Below are 13,155 nucleotides of genomic sequence, written 5' to 3' on the forward strand. Positions count from 1 at the left end.
CTCCCTCTGAAGCACTTGAATCTTTTCAGCAGCCCATTCCTTCCACGCATCACTTCTAACACTCCACAAACATTCCTTTGTCCCTTACTTCACTTCAGCAGGGAGCAACACAATTTTGAAATGGGTGAAGTGAGTCTTGCCAAGTGGCTGAAAACATGGTCATGAAATTACCAATATTTACAAATTCAACACTACAACAACCTCATCTGGTATACACTTTATATACCTTACCCACCTTTACAACCAAACTCTTTAAAATAATCATTGTGGCATGTGCTGCATCTGGTGGCAGAGGTAATAAGATGTAAGGGCATTTCTGCTGTCAATCCTGTTTACTGGTGGCCAATACAGTGGTTGTAAAACACCTTCACTCATATCTCACTGTTTTATTGTCTTCCCCGTAACCCTCCACCTGGGATGATGGATTGGCTGTTGGTGGGAATTTTTTATGTTACTAGAATGAAATCTGTCTTAAAATACTTTCTGGTCATAAACAATGGTCTAACTGGCATCTTACTAGTCATGCTAATGTCTCCTGGCTCCTTACAGAACTCCATAGGATCTTAACCATCTACACCTGAATAAACAGCCAACTAACAGCTCCCTCACCCACAGGAGTGACAGGCGGCAGTGCTCTGTTGACATGGCTGAAAGTTCTGCTCCCCAACAGTTACAGAGTTTACAGGATTTTCTCAGTGATGAACTTATAGTCAAGCAATTTCAAATAGTCCATTGAGGCATTGGCTTCCGTGGGTCCTTTCTTCTGCCACACAGTCCCTACACCTATTTTTTCCTCTCATATGTTACCTGTAGTTAACATATGAGGGGAAGAGATGGGTGTTGGGTCAGTGTGGCAGAGCAGAGGGGAGGAAAGGACCCACGACAGCCAACGCCTCAATGGACTATTTGAGATCATTTGACTGTAGGAGCCACACACTGTAACTGATCTAACAGACCCTTATTAGGAGTAGATCATTCTTGTTGAGTCTCAGCTGATATCACGCTTAACTTTCTTCCTATACCAAAATCGATTATCTAATGGAGCAGTTTACAAATTTTCAAGTTTCTGTCGACTGATGGCTGTGAATTAATCTGTAAGACACAAGACTGCTCCTTCTCCTTCTCGGGTCAAAAGGATTCCTAAACTATCTGCCTTAGTCTGCTCTTTCTCTCTCCCTCTCCCACCTTCTCTCTTGCACTCAACTTATAATAATATGTACACCACACCTCCAATGTTCTCATGTATGACTCCTGAACTGTTGAGGGAGGTGGAAAAGTGCAGAGGTTGAATGTGAGATTTGCACAAGGAAAATCTTTCAACATGAATGCTGGAATGAGAGGGGTGAAGTTTGTTTTGGTGTGTAAGAAGCACACACCTGTGACTTTGCAAAATCAGGAATCATTGTTTTCATCTATTTTGAATTCTTTTTTACTTTTAAGACAGAACTTATATTTGAAGCCAGGTGTTAAGCAGACAAAATTGTGAATTACTTCATTCTTGGATTCACCTCTGTTAAGGAGACAACAATTCAATGACAGCCAATGGTAGTTGCCAAGAATGTGGGGCAACATCATGACATTCTCAGGAAAATGACAAGTAAAACAGAGGTTAATACTTCAATAGTAATAACCTACACTACAGGGCCGTTTCCTTCCCCAAGTCTCTCCCCTGCTATACTGACATAATATTCCCTAAAAACAATCACGCCTTACAAAGCTAGATAAACCCACATGAAGTTCTGGGAGCTGATGTAATACTTTCAGTCCCCAGCAACGTGACGGCTGAGAGGAGCATCAGCAGCAATTTGTGCACCCTTCAGGCTCCTACTGACTGAGAGGGAGGGCAAAGGCCTCATACACGTTGCCACCAAGTGAGTCCAGCCGTTCATTGGTAAGAACCTTCTGCAGCAGCTGTCCGGGGGTGGGCGAGAGTGCAGCATGGACAACCCCAGACAGCACCGGCACCAGTTTGGCCACAGGCACAGTGCTGCCACTGATGAAGTTGGAGCAGTGAGGAGGACCAATCTGTGGCCCGGCAACCTTCTCCCCTGCGTCTGGTGATGGCAAGCCTGGACTTAGGTCCCTGCTCACATTGTCCACCCAGTTTTCTTTAGCAGCACCAGCCTCCTGGACTTTTGTTACAGGATAAAAATCTGCTACTCTATCAAGCAGCACATTAAATCCGTGCTGCAGTAAGGTGTCCATTACTGTACAGAAATCTTCACTGTCCAGTATGTCGCTAGTTTCAATGAGCATGTTGTAGAGCACCTTCTCCTCCTCAGACTCCCCGTCAGGAGGCACGGGCAGCTGCAGGACGTATTTACTCCAAGGCTCCACTTTCTGCCTTCTGGTGTGAGTGTCGTCGTGGGAGGTGGTCTCCCCTGCAACAGCCAGTCTGATCTCATGGAAGATGCCCTCCAGTTGGGTTAACGTGAGAGGTCGGTTGAGGGGAATTCCAGTGACTATACGAGTAACAACTTGAGTTATGTGTTGGACAAGCTTTGGAATCCCTTCCTCCACCAGGAAATGCACAGCTGTTAGGTACTTCTGCTGGAGTGTTTGGGAGATGGGTGAGCCAGCATGGCCTGAGTGGATGAGGTCACCGAAGGTGTAGCCTCCAAGAAGCATGAGCTGCACACGGATGGCAGCGCCCACCAGGCCGGCAATGTACACGGTGGAGATGGCTCGGCTGAACCCCACAACCTTCAGCTGCTCCCAGATGCTGCGCTTGTGCTGCGGCTGCTCCCTCACAGCCTGCAGCAAAGCTTCAGCATCAAGTTCCCTTGAGAGCACTTCTTTCATGCTCCCTGAAAGGCTCATGACAGTGGCATTTGCTGTTCTGTAAGTGTTTTCATAGTGCTGCCGTTTCTTCTGCTTCTCCAGCATTGAGCGGGTCTGCTGGTCATGCCACTCCAACAGCTTCCTCTCAGCATAGCGGCTGAGGAGAGCAGCTCCGCCTATGATGACTCCCCCCACCAAAAACTTTCTTCGATGCCGGTACAGGAAATCCTTGACGCGAGAAAACATTGCATCAACGTTAATGCTAAACCTCTGCTAATAGAAATGTACGTTTGGCTATTTTTTACTCTGGAGGCAAGGCATAAGGTTCCCCTCTTCCATTACAGGTGTCCTGGACTGGTAGCGACTTTCTGTAAGCGGTTGGCAACAAAGTTGGTGGAATCGATAAAGCGCTGGACACAGTTGGTGATGCAACCCTCGGTGCGGGACTCCAGGCGGGTGGAGGGGCGGTCCATGCACTTGTCCCAACACTTCTCTGTCAGCTCATGGACCAGAACCTGAAAAGCAAGATGCAATCAACAAACATTCAGTAATTTATCTCGGTGATCTACGGGACAACACTATTTACGTGATGTTTCAGGGAGATCTTCAAAGATATTGAGCTGAAAATGCACTCATGTGATGGAACTTCATCCCCACAACACCCAAGTGTGGGGAGCATCAGAAAAATTGAACCAAGAATGCAGTGACTATGAACACTTGTTTCTAAGACTGACCACTCAAGCTGAATGCAATGACCGTACAAAGATGCCCTTATGACATTTTACTTTATCCATGTTGATATCAGTTGATGAATCCAATTCACAGTTCACCTTTTTTCTCTCTGATGTACAGTCAAGTCGCATGTGGCGCGGTTAATTGGTTCTGAGCAACGGCCGCACCAAAGGAAATCACGTCATAGGAATAACTAAACGTATGGAGAAAATACAATTTGGTTCTGGCCCTTGCCATTTTACCCCACCCACACCCATTTATTTATTTTCTTTTTTTTTATATATATATATTCGTTCTAGCCTGAGTGCACCGGTAAGCATTATCTGCCTTTTGATGTTCAGTCCAACCCCACGCTCACCACCTTGTCCACTCGGCCACCGCCAACACCCACTTTTTCACGCTCCAGCCCGGTTTGGAGAGGTGGAGCGCCTCAGTGCTGTTATGATGTCATCAGCAAATATGGCAGCCCAAACAAACACATATAAGTGGTTCCATTGCATTTCACCTCTCAGTGCCACCATAACCACTGCAGCTTCCTTTTCATCCTCTGTTGCAAGGAGCTCGTTGGCCAGAATAGCTAGTGATGCATGTTTAAACATCATCAGGAAGATCAGCGGACGCCACTTTGTTGCCAGAGCAGCTAGTAAACGTCGTCAGGAAGATCAGCGGACGCCATTTTGCTGCCAGTGAAATGCCGTTACCATAGCAATGACGAGGCTTAACTGAGAGGCGCACAAAAGCGTCTGATAGAGGGTTCCGGGAGGTCTGGGCAACACAACTCATGACAGGAGGAGAATATCAAGACACCTCTGGAGCTGAACTTTATAATCACTCTTGGTCATCTTCCTCTGGTTTTGTCACAAGGGCAGCATTTTTATGGACATTCTATTTTATTTTGTTCAGCAGCTGATCTGCCCTATTTACCATGAGAAAATATATGTGTGTAGCAGTATTTACAAAGGATCACACCATGGCCTGATTTCTTAACCCCTTGACTGTGGATTCCCTACAAGAAGACATCACCAAGCTACAGGAATGGAACAAAAAGTGGCTGCTACAAATCAATGAAGAAAAATGTAAAGTCCTGCACCTTGGGAGGGGATATCCAGCATACCAATACCACATGGGAAACACATCACTATCCACCACAGAGGCAGAGAAAGACCTGGGACTATATGTAACCAGGCTACCAGTGAAGGCCAAATCCGTGCCAATCGCAGCGGACGGGTTAATCTTTCAAAATAGTACATACTAAATTCCATCACCTCTAACTTCTCCCTCACCAAAACTATATCAACACATGTACATTACTTGCCCTACACACTGTGAGGTTTTGCTAAACAATTACCTGAGCTTGCTTTCTCTTCAACACCATCACTCTGCTCTTCACAACATTCACTCTGCTTCCAACAACTATAACGTCAATAAAGCTTAACTGCTAATTCCAATTCTCGCAAATGGCAAATAAAATAGGAAAGCTATAACATCACAAGTATATTTCACAAGTATGTAATAAGTCAATAGTATCAGTGATATATCAGCATATTTCATCTCCCAGGAGGCTCAGATACAGGTAACTCGATTTACGCGGGTTTGGTTTACGTGTTTTTGAAATAACACGGGGTCCAAAATCCAAAATAAATGTTTAATTTACACGTTTTTTCACTTATACACAATATTTTATGGAGTGGCCACCAGATGTCTCACGCAACTGGACTCACACGGCGCCACGGCCACACAGCTGAGCTCAGTTCTTCCCGTGCGCCACTTGAACAACAATACAGTACCCGCGCTGCCACGCTACTCAACAACAACAACACCCTCGCTGCTGTGCTACCACGAGGGGAAGGGCAGCCAGAGGAGGAACCACGAGAGGGAGAGGAGTCAGAGTGATACAGTAGGCAATAAAGGTACAAACCTACCTCTTGTTTGATTTACATTGTTTTTGATTTACACGACCTCTTCAAGGACACAATACTCGCGTAAATCAAGAGTTACCAGTACTCATGAAGGGCCGGAATATTTGAGTGTGTCCCATGGCCAGTGCCGCTGCATTTTGAATAGCGTGCAAAGGCAACACTTAAAATGATCATGATGGCTGAATTTTGCCCACTGCTGTATCTGGGCCTGAGGGGAGCAACCTTGGTAAAACTATTTCTTCTTCTGCCATTTCAGTGCAGAGGCATTTTATGAGCCTATGGAAACAAATTTTGGGGGCCAGAAATATATGGTTTATTCTTATGAGTATACAAGTTGCTCTTGAAGCCGTGGTACTTTACAGAAAAAAAAGGTCTATGGAACATTTCTTCAAAGCATACCCAGCATATTTCATTTTTGCTTTGTTAACCCGGTAGCAGCGACGGGCCAAATTTGTGGCTTCACCGTGTAGCAGTGACGGGCCAAATTTGTGCCATGATATAAACCCCCTAAAATAGATGATACATAATCTGATCACAAATGCTTTGATATATATTATGAAATGGTTTGTGTGAGGGGTGATTTTTTCTCATTTTTCTCGCTTGGGGGGACCATTAAGAAACATGATCCCCGCTGCTACTGGGTTAAAGTATCCTTATCAACAAGGTTACTCTTGGGAAAATTAAGCACTTCCAAGGTGAAGCTGTGTTACATCCTCCCATGATTCAAGTTTGGGAGAGCATTCCAACAATCTCTATCATAAAAATCACACCTTTTCCACTAATATGATACCTTGCAGAGGCCATGCAGACCTCATCAAAAGGTAAACAGAGTGGTGGTACAGCAGGTCTTGGGAGACACGGCTGGACCGCAAGTGAAATATTTTTATGTTCCTTTATGGATTACTGTTTTGGCTGGTGATTCTTCAATTTACTGAGCCTCTACAAACAACCCTGGTGATTGGGGGGTATGCTCTAACCATATTCCTAGAAATATTGTAAAGGTTCAGCCAAAATTGAAAAGTACTTGCCTCATGTAAGAATCACTTTTTCCTGCAACCAAGAGGAAACTATGGCTGTGTGTGCTTGTTCATGGGCTCAATACATCCAACAAGCCTCCAAAGAATGCCCCACATGCATGTGTAAAGTTTTAATCTTATAAGAAAAATGGGTTTGTGGCATGTTTGTTGTGCATTTCTGAAAACTGACTAACTTGCTTATTTTATGAATCACAGACAATTATTACATATGCAGCTCACTTGTTCACTTTATATCTGGAAGTAAATCCTGAACCTAAACTTTAAAAGGAAAAATTCTATGTGACAAAGCAGGCCATTATAAGCCCTAAGTTTACTAAATATTTCAGTCTTATCAATATGCCGCAACTGACACTACAGCCCAATCATATCCAGGGTAGGACTGCCTTGGTGCTGCTTCATGCACCTACACACTTAATCATCAAAAACAATGTGTGAATTACACTTTGTGTTCTGTGCCTCTTTCAAGGCCTTTTGAAGGAGCTTTTCTCTTCCTCGCAGCTCGCCAGGGAAGTTCTGTGATTGTTTTCCACTCTGTTTACTCTTTTTGGTCCTGCGCTGCGTCCAACACGAAATGATGCGCTCCCAGTACTCCTCCTCCTCCGCGCCGGACAGGACCTCCATGCGGCTCCAGCACCCCGTCTTCTTGTACGACGTGGCCGCCTCCTCCGACAGGAACCGGACATACACATCCCTCTCAGTGGCGCTCACGTCCACGTATGCCACTCCTCCACTGCCGCCTTCCCTGATGGTCTCTCGCAGCTTCTTGGGGTCCTGGGGCGGCTCCTCAAAGCTTATCTTGATCACAGAGTTTGGTGTGAATTGTGGCTTGAGATGATGATCTATTTGAGCCGAGTTACTCCTTGTGGTTGTTTCCTGGCTTGTGTCTCGCTCTGCATCATGATTGTTGTCGCGCTCGGCACTCCACTCTCCGGGGCGCTGCCAGTATTGATGCTGCTGATGTCTGTCCTGCAGCTGCATCTTGAGTAACTTCATGTTCTCTCTTTGTGTATTGAGATATTTGTTTCTTAATTTCTTCCAATCTTCTTTGGACATGACCCTCAAATATATGCTGTCAATGACTTCCTTCCCTTTCTTGTTACGTTTCCGCTTCTTCTTTTTGCTCTTCTTCCCACCGGCTGAAGGCTCCGCTTCATCAGCTATGCCGTCCTGTGGTTTGTTCTCAAGGGCATCCATGCTTTCTTCCTGCTGGGCTATATTGTCTGATGTATCTTTATCATCATCTACTCTCCTTTTCTTTTCATTTGCTTCTTCTGTTGCATCATCATCACCTACTCTCCTTTTCTTTTCATTTGCTTCTTCCTTTGCATCATCATCATCTACTCTCCTTTTCTTTTCATTTTCTTCTTCCGTTGCACCATCTCCTAACTTTCTCTTCTTCCCCTTCTCCTCTTCCTCTCCAGAAGCTTCCATGCTCTTTGCATGCTCAGATTCCTTGTCACCATTTTGGGTGTCACATTCAGACTTATTTTCACTTTCCTCAGCTTCTTGCTCTCCAGAGTTTCCCTCAAAAGTCTTGATGCTCTGTAGCTGGCCAGGGTCAATGGTGGGAGCAATTTTGCACTTAAGAGCACCAAATGCTTCCAAGGCAATGTTGGCCATCTCAGGAGTCTTGAACTCTACAAAGGCAAAGCCCTTGGGTCTGCCTGAGCGATGGAAACGAGGAACAGAAATGTAATCAATGGTTCCATACCCTCCAAACACCTCACGTATCCAGTCGTGGTCAGCGTTTGAGGGAATGTTTTCAACATAGATGGTGCACTGCAACTCATTATTTTTTATCTCTACATGTGTCTTCCTCCTAACCTTGAGGCCATCCTCAGACAGTTCCAGTATGGATGACTTACTGATGGCTTTCCTCAAAAAGTCAACATCAGTGGTCATGGATCTAAGTTTATTGAACTTGAAGAATGTTTGTAAGTCAATGTACGGATCTGCACTGAGAAGGCTGCTCATGAAGCGGTCCTTGGTGATGTTTGCTGCACTGAAGTAAAAATCCATCTGGTCAGCTATCTGCTTGAGGAGGCGCTTCTTGCGCCTTCTGGGCTCTTTGGGGGCCACAGCCTCCTTCCCTGCTGCCTCAGGCTGCTCTGGTGCTGCAGGAGTCTCCTCCATGACTCATCTACAGAGGGGTTTGCTTGCCTCTTACTACTCTATTTCTTCTTGGCTCTTCTAGTGCAGCTGTAGACAAGAGACAATGAGGCCGTCAATACCCACTCTCCACCTGCCATTCATTAAAGCTACAATGCAAACAAAAACAAACAGGTTGACCATCTACTTTTCAGCATCCCCAGGAACAGCACCACTGTAGCATAACAGGTCTGCATGACACACACCACTGGCTATGTGACGTCTGGTTTTTGTCGTAAAACAACATACATAAATACAACTGATGTGAAAAAAATCCTTTTAGGATAACATTAAAGAGTAAAACAACAATACAATAGTTCTTCCACAACCCTCCATGTACCACCAGTTTAAGTACCTTAGGCTTACTTCAAAAGTCACATCTGTTCCAGTACTGGTCAATTTATGGTGACCAGATGACAGGAATTACTTTCCCTATCATCAACCAAACCTAAAGACAAGAATTTTTAATAATGTATGGGCAATGACACACCTTAGTTTACAAATATTCTAAAGCAGACATTGGAAGTCACACAAGAAACCATCCAAAGGTACCACAGGCGTTGTTGTTGGTGGGAGGAAGAGAACTGCACAGGACCAACGGTTCTTGTGGTTAAGAAAACAGGTAAGCACCTCTGGGTAAATAAGCCCTTCTGACAGCTTGACTTAATAATGAGCCTGCCCTGGCATAAGACCGTGTCAAGAGCTGCACCATGATTGGCTCGGGTGCACTGGTGGTACAACTCCCCAAGAAGAAGCATAATTGCAGTTACATTGCCTAAAACTAATTCAACAATAGTGTTTCCAGGCCTCATGGTAAACATGCAGGTGGTGGCTCAGCAGCTGTCCTCTCTATCACTGCCAAATGTCTCTCAGACAGGCATTAGCTTAGTCCCTCTTAAGCATGTGTTGCTGAAGTGGAAATAAGACTTTACCAACAGACTTAGAATCAGCATTTCCAACAATTTAATTTCAGCCTCTCATTGAGTACTGTTTTGGTTCACAAAAGTGGAAAATGCTGCCTCCATATTTTTGTCTTTTCTGTGTCATTAACATAATATTGATTTTGAAAGTAAATAATATTAAAATCATGGTAAGATATGTTTTCCAATGAAGTGATACCTATGCCTGCAAACATACACATTATCTGGTAGTATTCTCTCAACCTTATTGATGATGTTTCTGGTGAAAGAACATCCAGGGCATCTATATCACTCAAGTATAAGTTTTTGATGATCTTACAGATTTTCTTTTTCCTGCGCCATAATATGTCTTTCTTAAATTTGGTGATCTCTTATGCTCACCAAGTGTCTACAAAGAACATTACTGATGGTGAAGGAGTTCTTCCTTTCTAAGTTTTAAAGTTGTAAATACTAACAAATGTTCTAATGAATAAATAAAAAAAACAGAACAAAGCTGACTAGCAAATCAATATCAACACACTTTTTAGAATATTTTCACTATTCTAAAATAAATCATATGCCTGCCAACGGGGTCAGGATCTCATGGGTGTCACTGGTGTTATATTCATTCTTTTTACTATCAAATTCATGCAAAGATCTACCTATATATTATGACTTCAGCAACTTTTCTCTGTTAGCATATTTTATGTTTATTCCCTGAGTACCACTAATCTCCATCAATTATTTAGCTGATGATGCTTTTTTTATAGTTCTATAGCAGGTAATATTTGTTTTTTATAATCTTTCATTAAAAGGCATAGAAAGGATTCACAGACCTTACATGCAAGAAAATAACATGATAACTATTTGACAGCAACTCAGGTCGGTCCTAGAGTGTGATGGGGAATCAGATTGTCACTTCCCACAATTGTCATTTCTATGCTGAATACAACCAGACATGAAAATTACAAATGTTGCAGACATAAAATGGAAAACATAAAGACCTGGATGACAAATAGAAAACAAAAAACACAACGATGACAAAACTGAAATCATCATCATGTGACGCAATAGAACGAATGATGAGCCAGACAATACTCTCATCAACGTGGGTGAATCACAGTTGCAACCAATACACTCTGTCGAAACTCTTGGTGTGTACTTTACACTAGATCAGCGGTTCCCAAAGTGTGGTGCGCACAACCCCTTGGAGTGCATGAGGTGATCACTAGGGGTGCTTAAGGAAAATAAGTAATGTATATGTAACGGTCCAAACGTGCATTCTTCTCATATCATCACCATCATCACATATATAATGGCGGATTTTGTCTCAGTAAAATTTCAAACACATCATTAACTGACATTATTTTAAAACTAACGTATGCTGTACTCTGAGCCTCATACTTTGCGAGCACAAAATTCGTAAAAAATGGAAAAATTTAAGGAAATCGACTGGACCTTAGTACTGCTCGAATCTTGGCGGGGGTGCGTGGACTCAGTCACAGCCTGGGAGGTGGTGCGTGGCCTGAAAAGTTTGGGAACCGCTGGACTAGATAATAAAAAACACAAATTGGATTGTCAAATATTTGAATATGCATTTAAGAAACATCTACTCGGTGTTGTCTCAGGTTTAATTCCGCGATGTTTCAAGAAGTCACTGCACAGATCATCCACCCTACTTCCATTTACCCAGTAGGTTAGGTTAGGTTGAGGTTACAATTGTTAGGTTTGATTAATTTCGCTGGCAAGGCGGGGCGAGCGGTTAAGTGGCCAGCAGGGCAAGCGGGAGGGAGCCAGTGTTGACGCCAAACAACTTCACGGCCACAATCCTTTTGAGCTTTGTAGGTTTGTGCAAGAAAAAACTAACACCATTTTAAAAAGGCACCAAATATTGAGATAAAAAACTACATCATAAAATCCTTATTTTCCCAGATTCATTCATAACACAAACAGTAAATGTGAAGTTTAGCTCCACCACCTCAAAATATCACATACAGCTTCATATCAGTTATAGGACAAAAATGCATGGCCTTTAACCATAATATGAAAATGCATTATAAGGACAATTTACGGTTTCACCCAAGCAACGATTTTCTCGTGTTCATGTTTTTCTGGTGACAGATGTAGTGAATTGCACGATTTTGTACCTCTTTCCGTCGCAAATGTCTACTTTTCGAGTTGTGCCTATCCCCTGCCCTTAACGATCTTGGGGGACCTGTGGGGTTTATGGGTTTATGGGTTTATGAGCATGAAATCGACTAATATGCATTTCATGTGGAAATAAACACAGCCATCTCACATGAGGTGAATAAGTTAATACTATTGAGATTGTGTTGCATTTTATTTCTCTGAATGCGGCGCAGTAACTAATAAAAAACTTTAAACAGAAGCATAATATGGAATTGAGCCTGAGTGAGGTGGCAAACTAAACTATAGAATAACACCCATTAGGCCGTAGGGGGCTGACACACACACATATGAAGTACAGGCTAACAATGTGTGTGTGTGTGTGTGTGTGTGTGTGTGTGTGTGTGTGTGTGTGTGTGTGTGTGTGTGTGTGTGTGTGTGTGTGTACGCCGCGAAGCACACATGGATGTTATCATCTCCACCCCACACACACACATACATACACATACATACATACACACACACACACACAGACACATATGAAGTACAGGCTAACAATGTGTGTGTGTGTGTGTACGCCGCGAAGCACACATGGACGTTATCTTCTCCCCCCCCCCCCCCACACACACACATACATACATACACACACACACACACACACCTGGAATCGCTGCTTCTGTGTCTCCCCGGCGATGAATCTTGCCAGCACGGGGTCCACGGCCGCCAGCTGGTCCAGGGAACTCATAATAATACCTCGCAGCCACAGTCCAAAAGTCCAACCGCCTCTTCCTCTTCTTCCTGCTCCTCTTCTTCCTCTTCTTCTTCCTCTGCCCGCCGCCGCGTGTCTTCTTCTTCTTCTTCTTCTGCCCGCCGCCGCCAGTGTCTTCTTCTTCTTCTTCTTCTGCCCGCCGCCGCCAGTGTCTTCTTCTTCTTCTTCTTTTGGCCTGTGACGCTTTGTAACGCTTCTCCATTAAATTTCGTTCCTGGCATATCTGTCTGTTTGTTCCTCATCGGTTTGATATCAAGATTAAAAAACATTAAAACTTTTCTACTGTCGGAGCTGGGTTATTTTTTTTTATTTTTTATGGAGAAACACGTGTGGAGCCGAATCCAGCATATCGAAGGCGGCAATTAAATTCGAGGCAGATTTTAAGTAATGTTTCCTTTCGTGTTTCTTTCCCCTTTTCCAGTCTCTCATTTGTGTTCCCTTTCTCTTTCCCTTCCTGTCATCCATGCTTCCTTTCCCTCTACCAACCTCTCATCCGTGTTTTTCCCTTAAATTCCTCTCATCCATGTGTTTTTTCTCCCTTTCCCTTCCTCTCATACATACCTACTTCCTTCTCCTTTTTCAACCTCTCATTCTTCTTTTTAATTTCCCTTCCTCTCATCCGTGTCTTCCCTTTTCCCTGCCTCTCATCCGTGTTTTTTTTTTTCCTTTCCCTCATCCATATTTAACCCAGGAACTGGATGAAGATTATAGGAACTCTCTCTCTCTCTCTCTCTCTCTCTCTC

The 13,155-nt window shown here is 43.7% G+C and overlaps 2 protein-coding genes across 4 annotated transcripts; both read right to left on the reverse strand.

The window, feature by feature from the left end:
* Window positions 1–370: 370 nt before the first annotated feature.
* On the reverse strand, window positions 371–3,164 carry LOC126990734 (peroxisomal biogenesis factor 3-like). Its single transcript, XM_050849405.1, has one exon. The coding sequence runs from the start codon at window positions 3,025–3,027 to the stop codon at window positions 1,825–1,827; it is 1,203 nt and encodes a 400-aa protein (XP_050705362.1). The 5' UTR covers window positions 3,028–3,164; the 3' UTR covers window positions 371–1,824.
* Window positions 3,165–6,823: 3,659 nt separating this feature from the next.
* LOC126990711 (la-related protein 7-like) lies at window positions 6,824–12,466 on the reverse strand. Of its 3 annotated transcripts, none has more exons than XM_050849400.1 (3): window positions 12,305–12,466; window positions 7,759–8,668; window positions 6,824–7,710 (listed from the first exon to the last, which is right to left on the reverse strand). In XM_050849400.1, the coding sequence occupies exons 2-3, from the start codon at window positions 8,600–8,602 to the stop codon at window positions 6,881–6,883; spliced, it is 1,674 nt and encodes a 557-aa protein (XP_050705357.1). In that variant the 5' UTR covers window positions 8,603–8,668; window positions 12,305–12,466; the 3' UTR covers window positions 6,824–6,880. The 3 variants fall into 3 exon arrangements, with proteins under 3 accessions (XP_050705357.1, XP_050705352.1, XP_050705349.1); XM_050849395.1 differs by adding an exon at window positions 10,975–11,041 and having other exon boundaries at window positions 6,824–8,668; XM_050849392.1 differs by having other exon boundaries at window positions 6,824–8,668.
* Between the last annotated feature and the right edge of the window lie 689 nt (window positions 12,467–13,155).

The sequence above is a fragment of the Eriocheir sinensis genome, chromosome 6, assembly GCF_024679095.1.
Source record: "Eriocheir sinensis breed Jianghai 21 chromosome 6, ASM2467909v1, whole genome shotgun sequence".
Classification (NCBI taxonomy): domain Eukaryota; kingdom Metazoa; phylum Arthropoda; class Malacostraca; order Decapoda; family Varunidae; genus Eriocheir; species Eriocheir sinensis.

Bases quoted from the DNA above. Each gene is read 5' to 3' on its own strand.
- LOC126990734 (XM_050849405.1), bottom strand. From the start codon at position 3,027: ATGTTTTCTCGCGTCAAGGATTTCCTGTACCGGCATCGAAGAAAGTTT.
- LOC126990711 (XM_050849392.1), bottom strand. From the start codon at position 8,602: ATGGAGGAGACTCCTGCAGCACCAGAGCAGCCTGAGGCAGCAGGGAAG.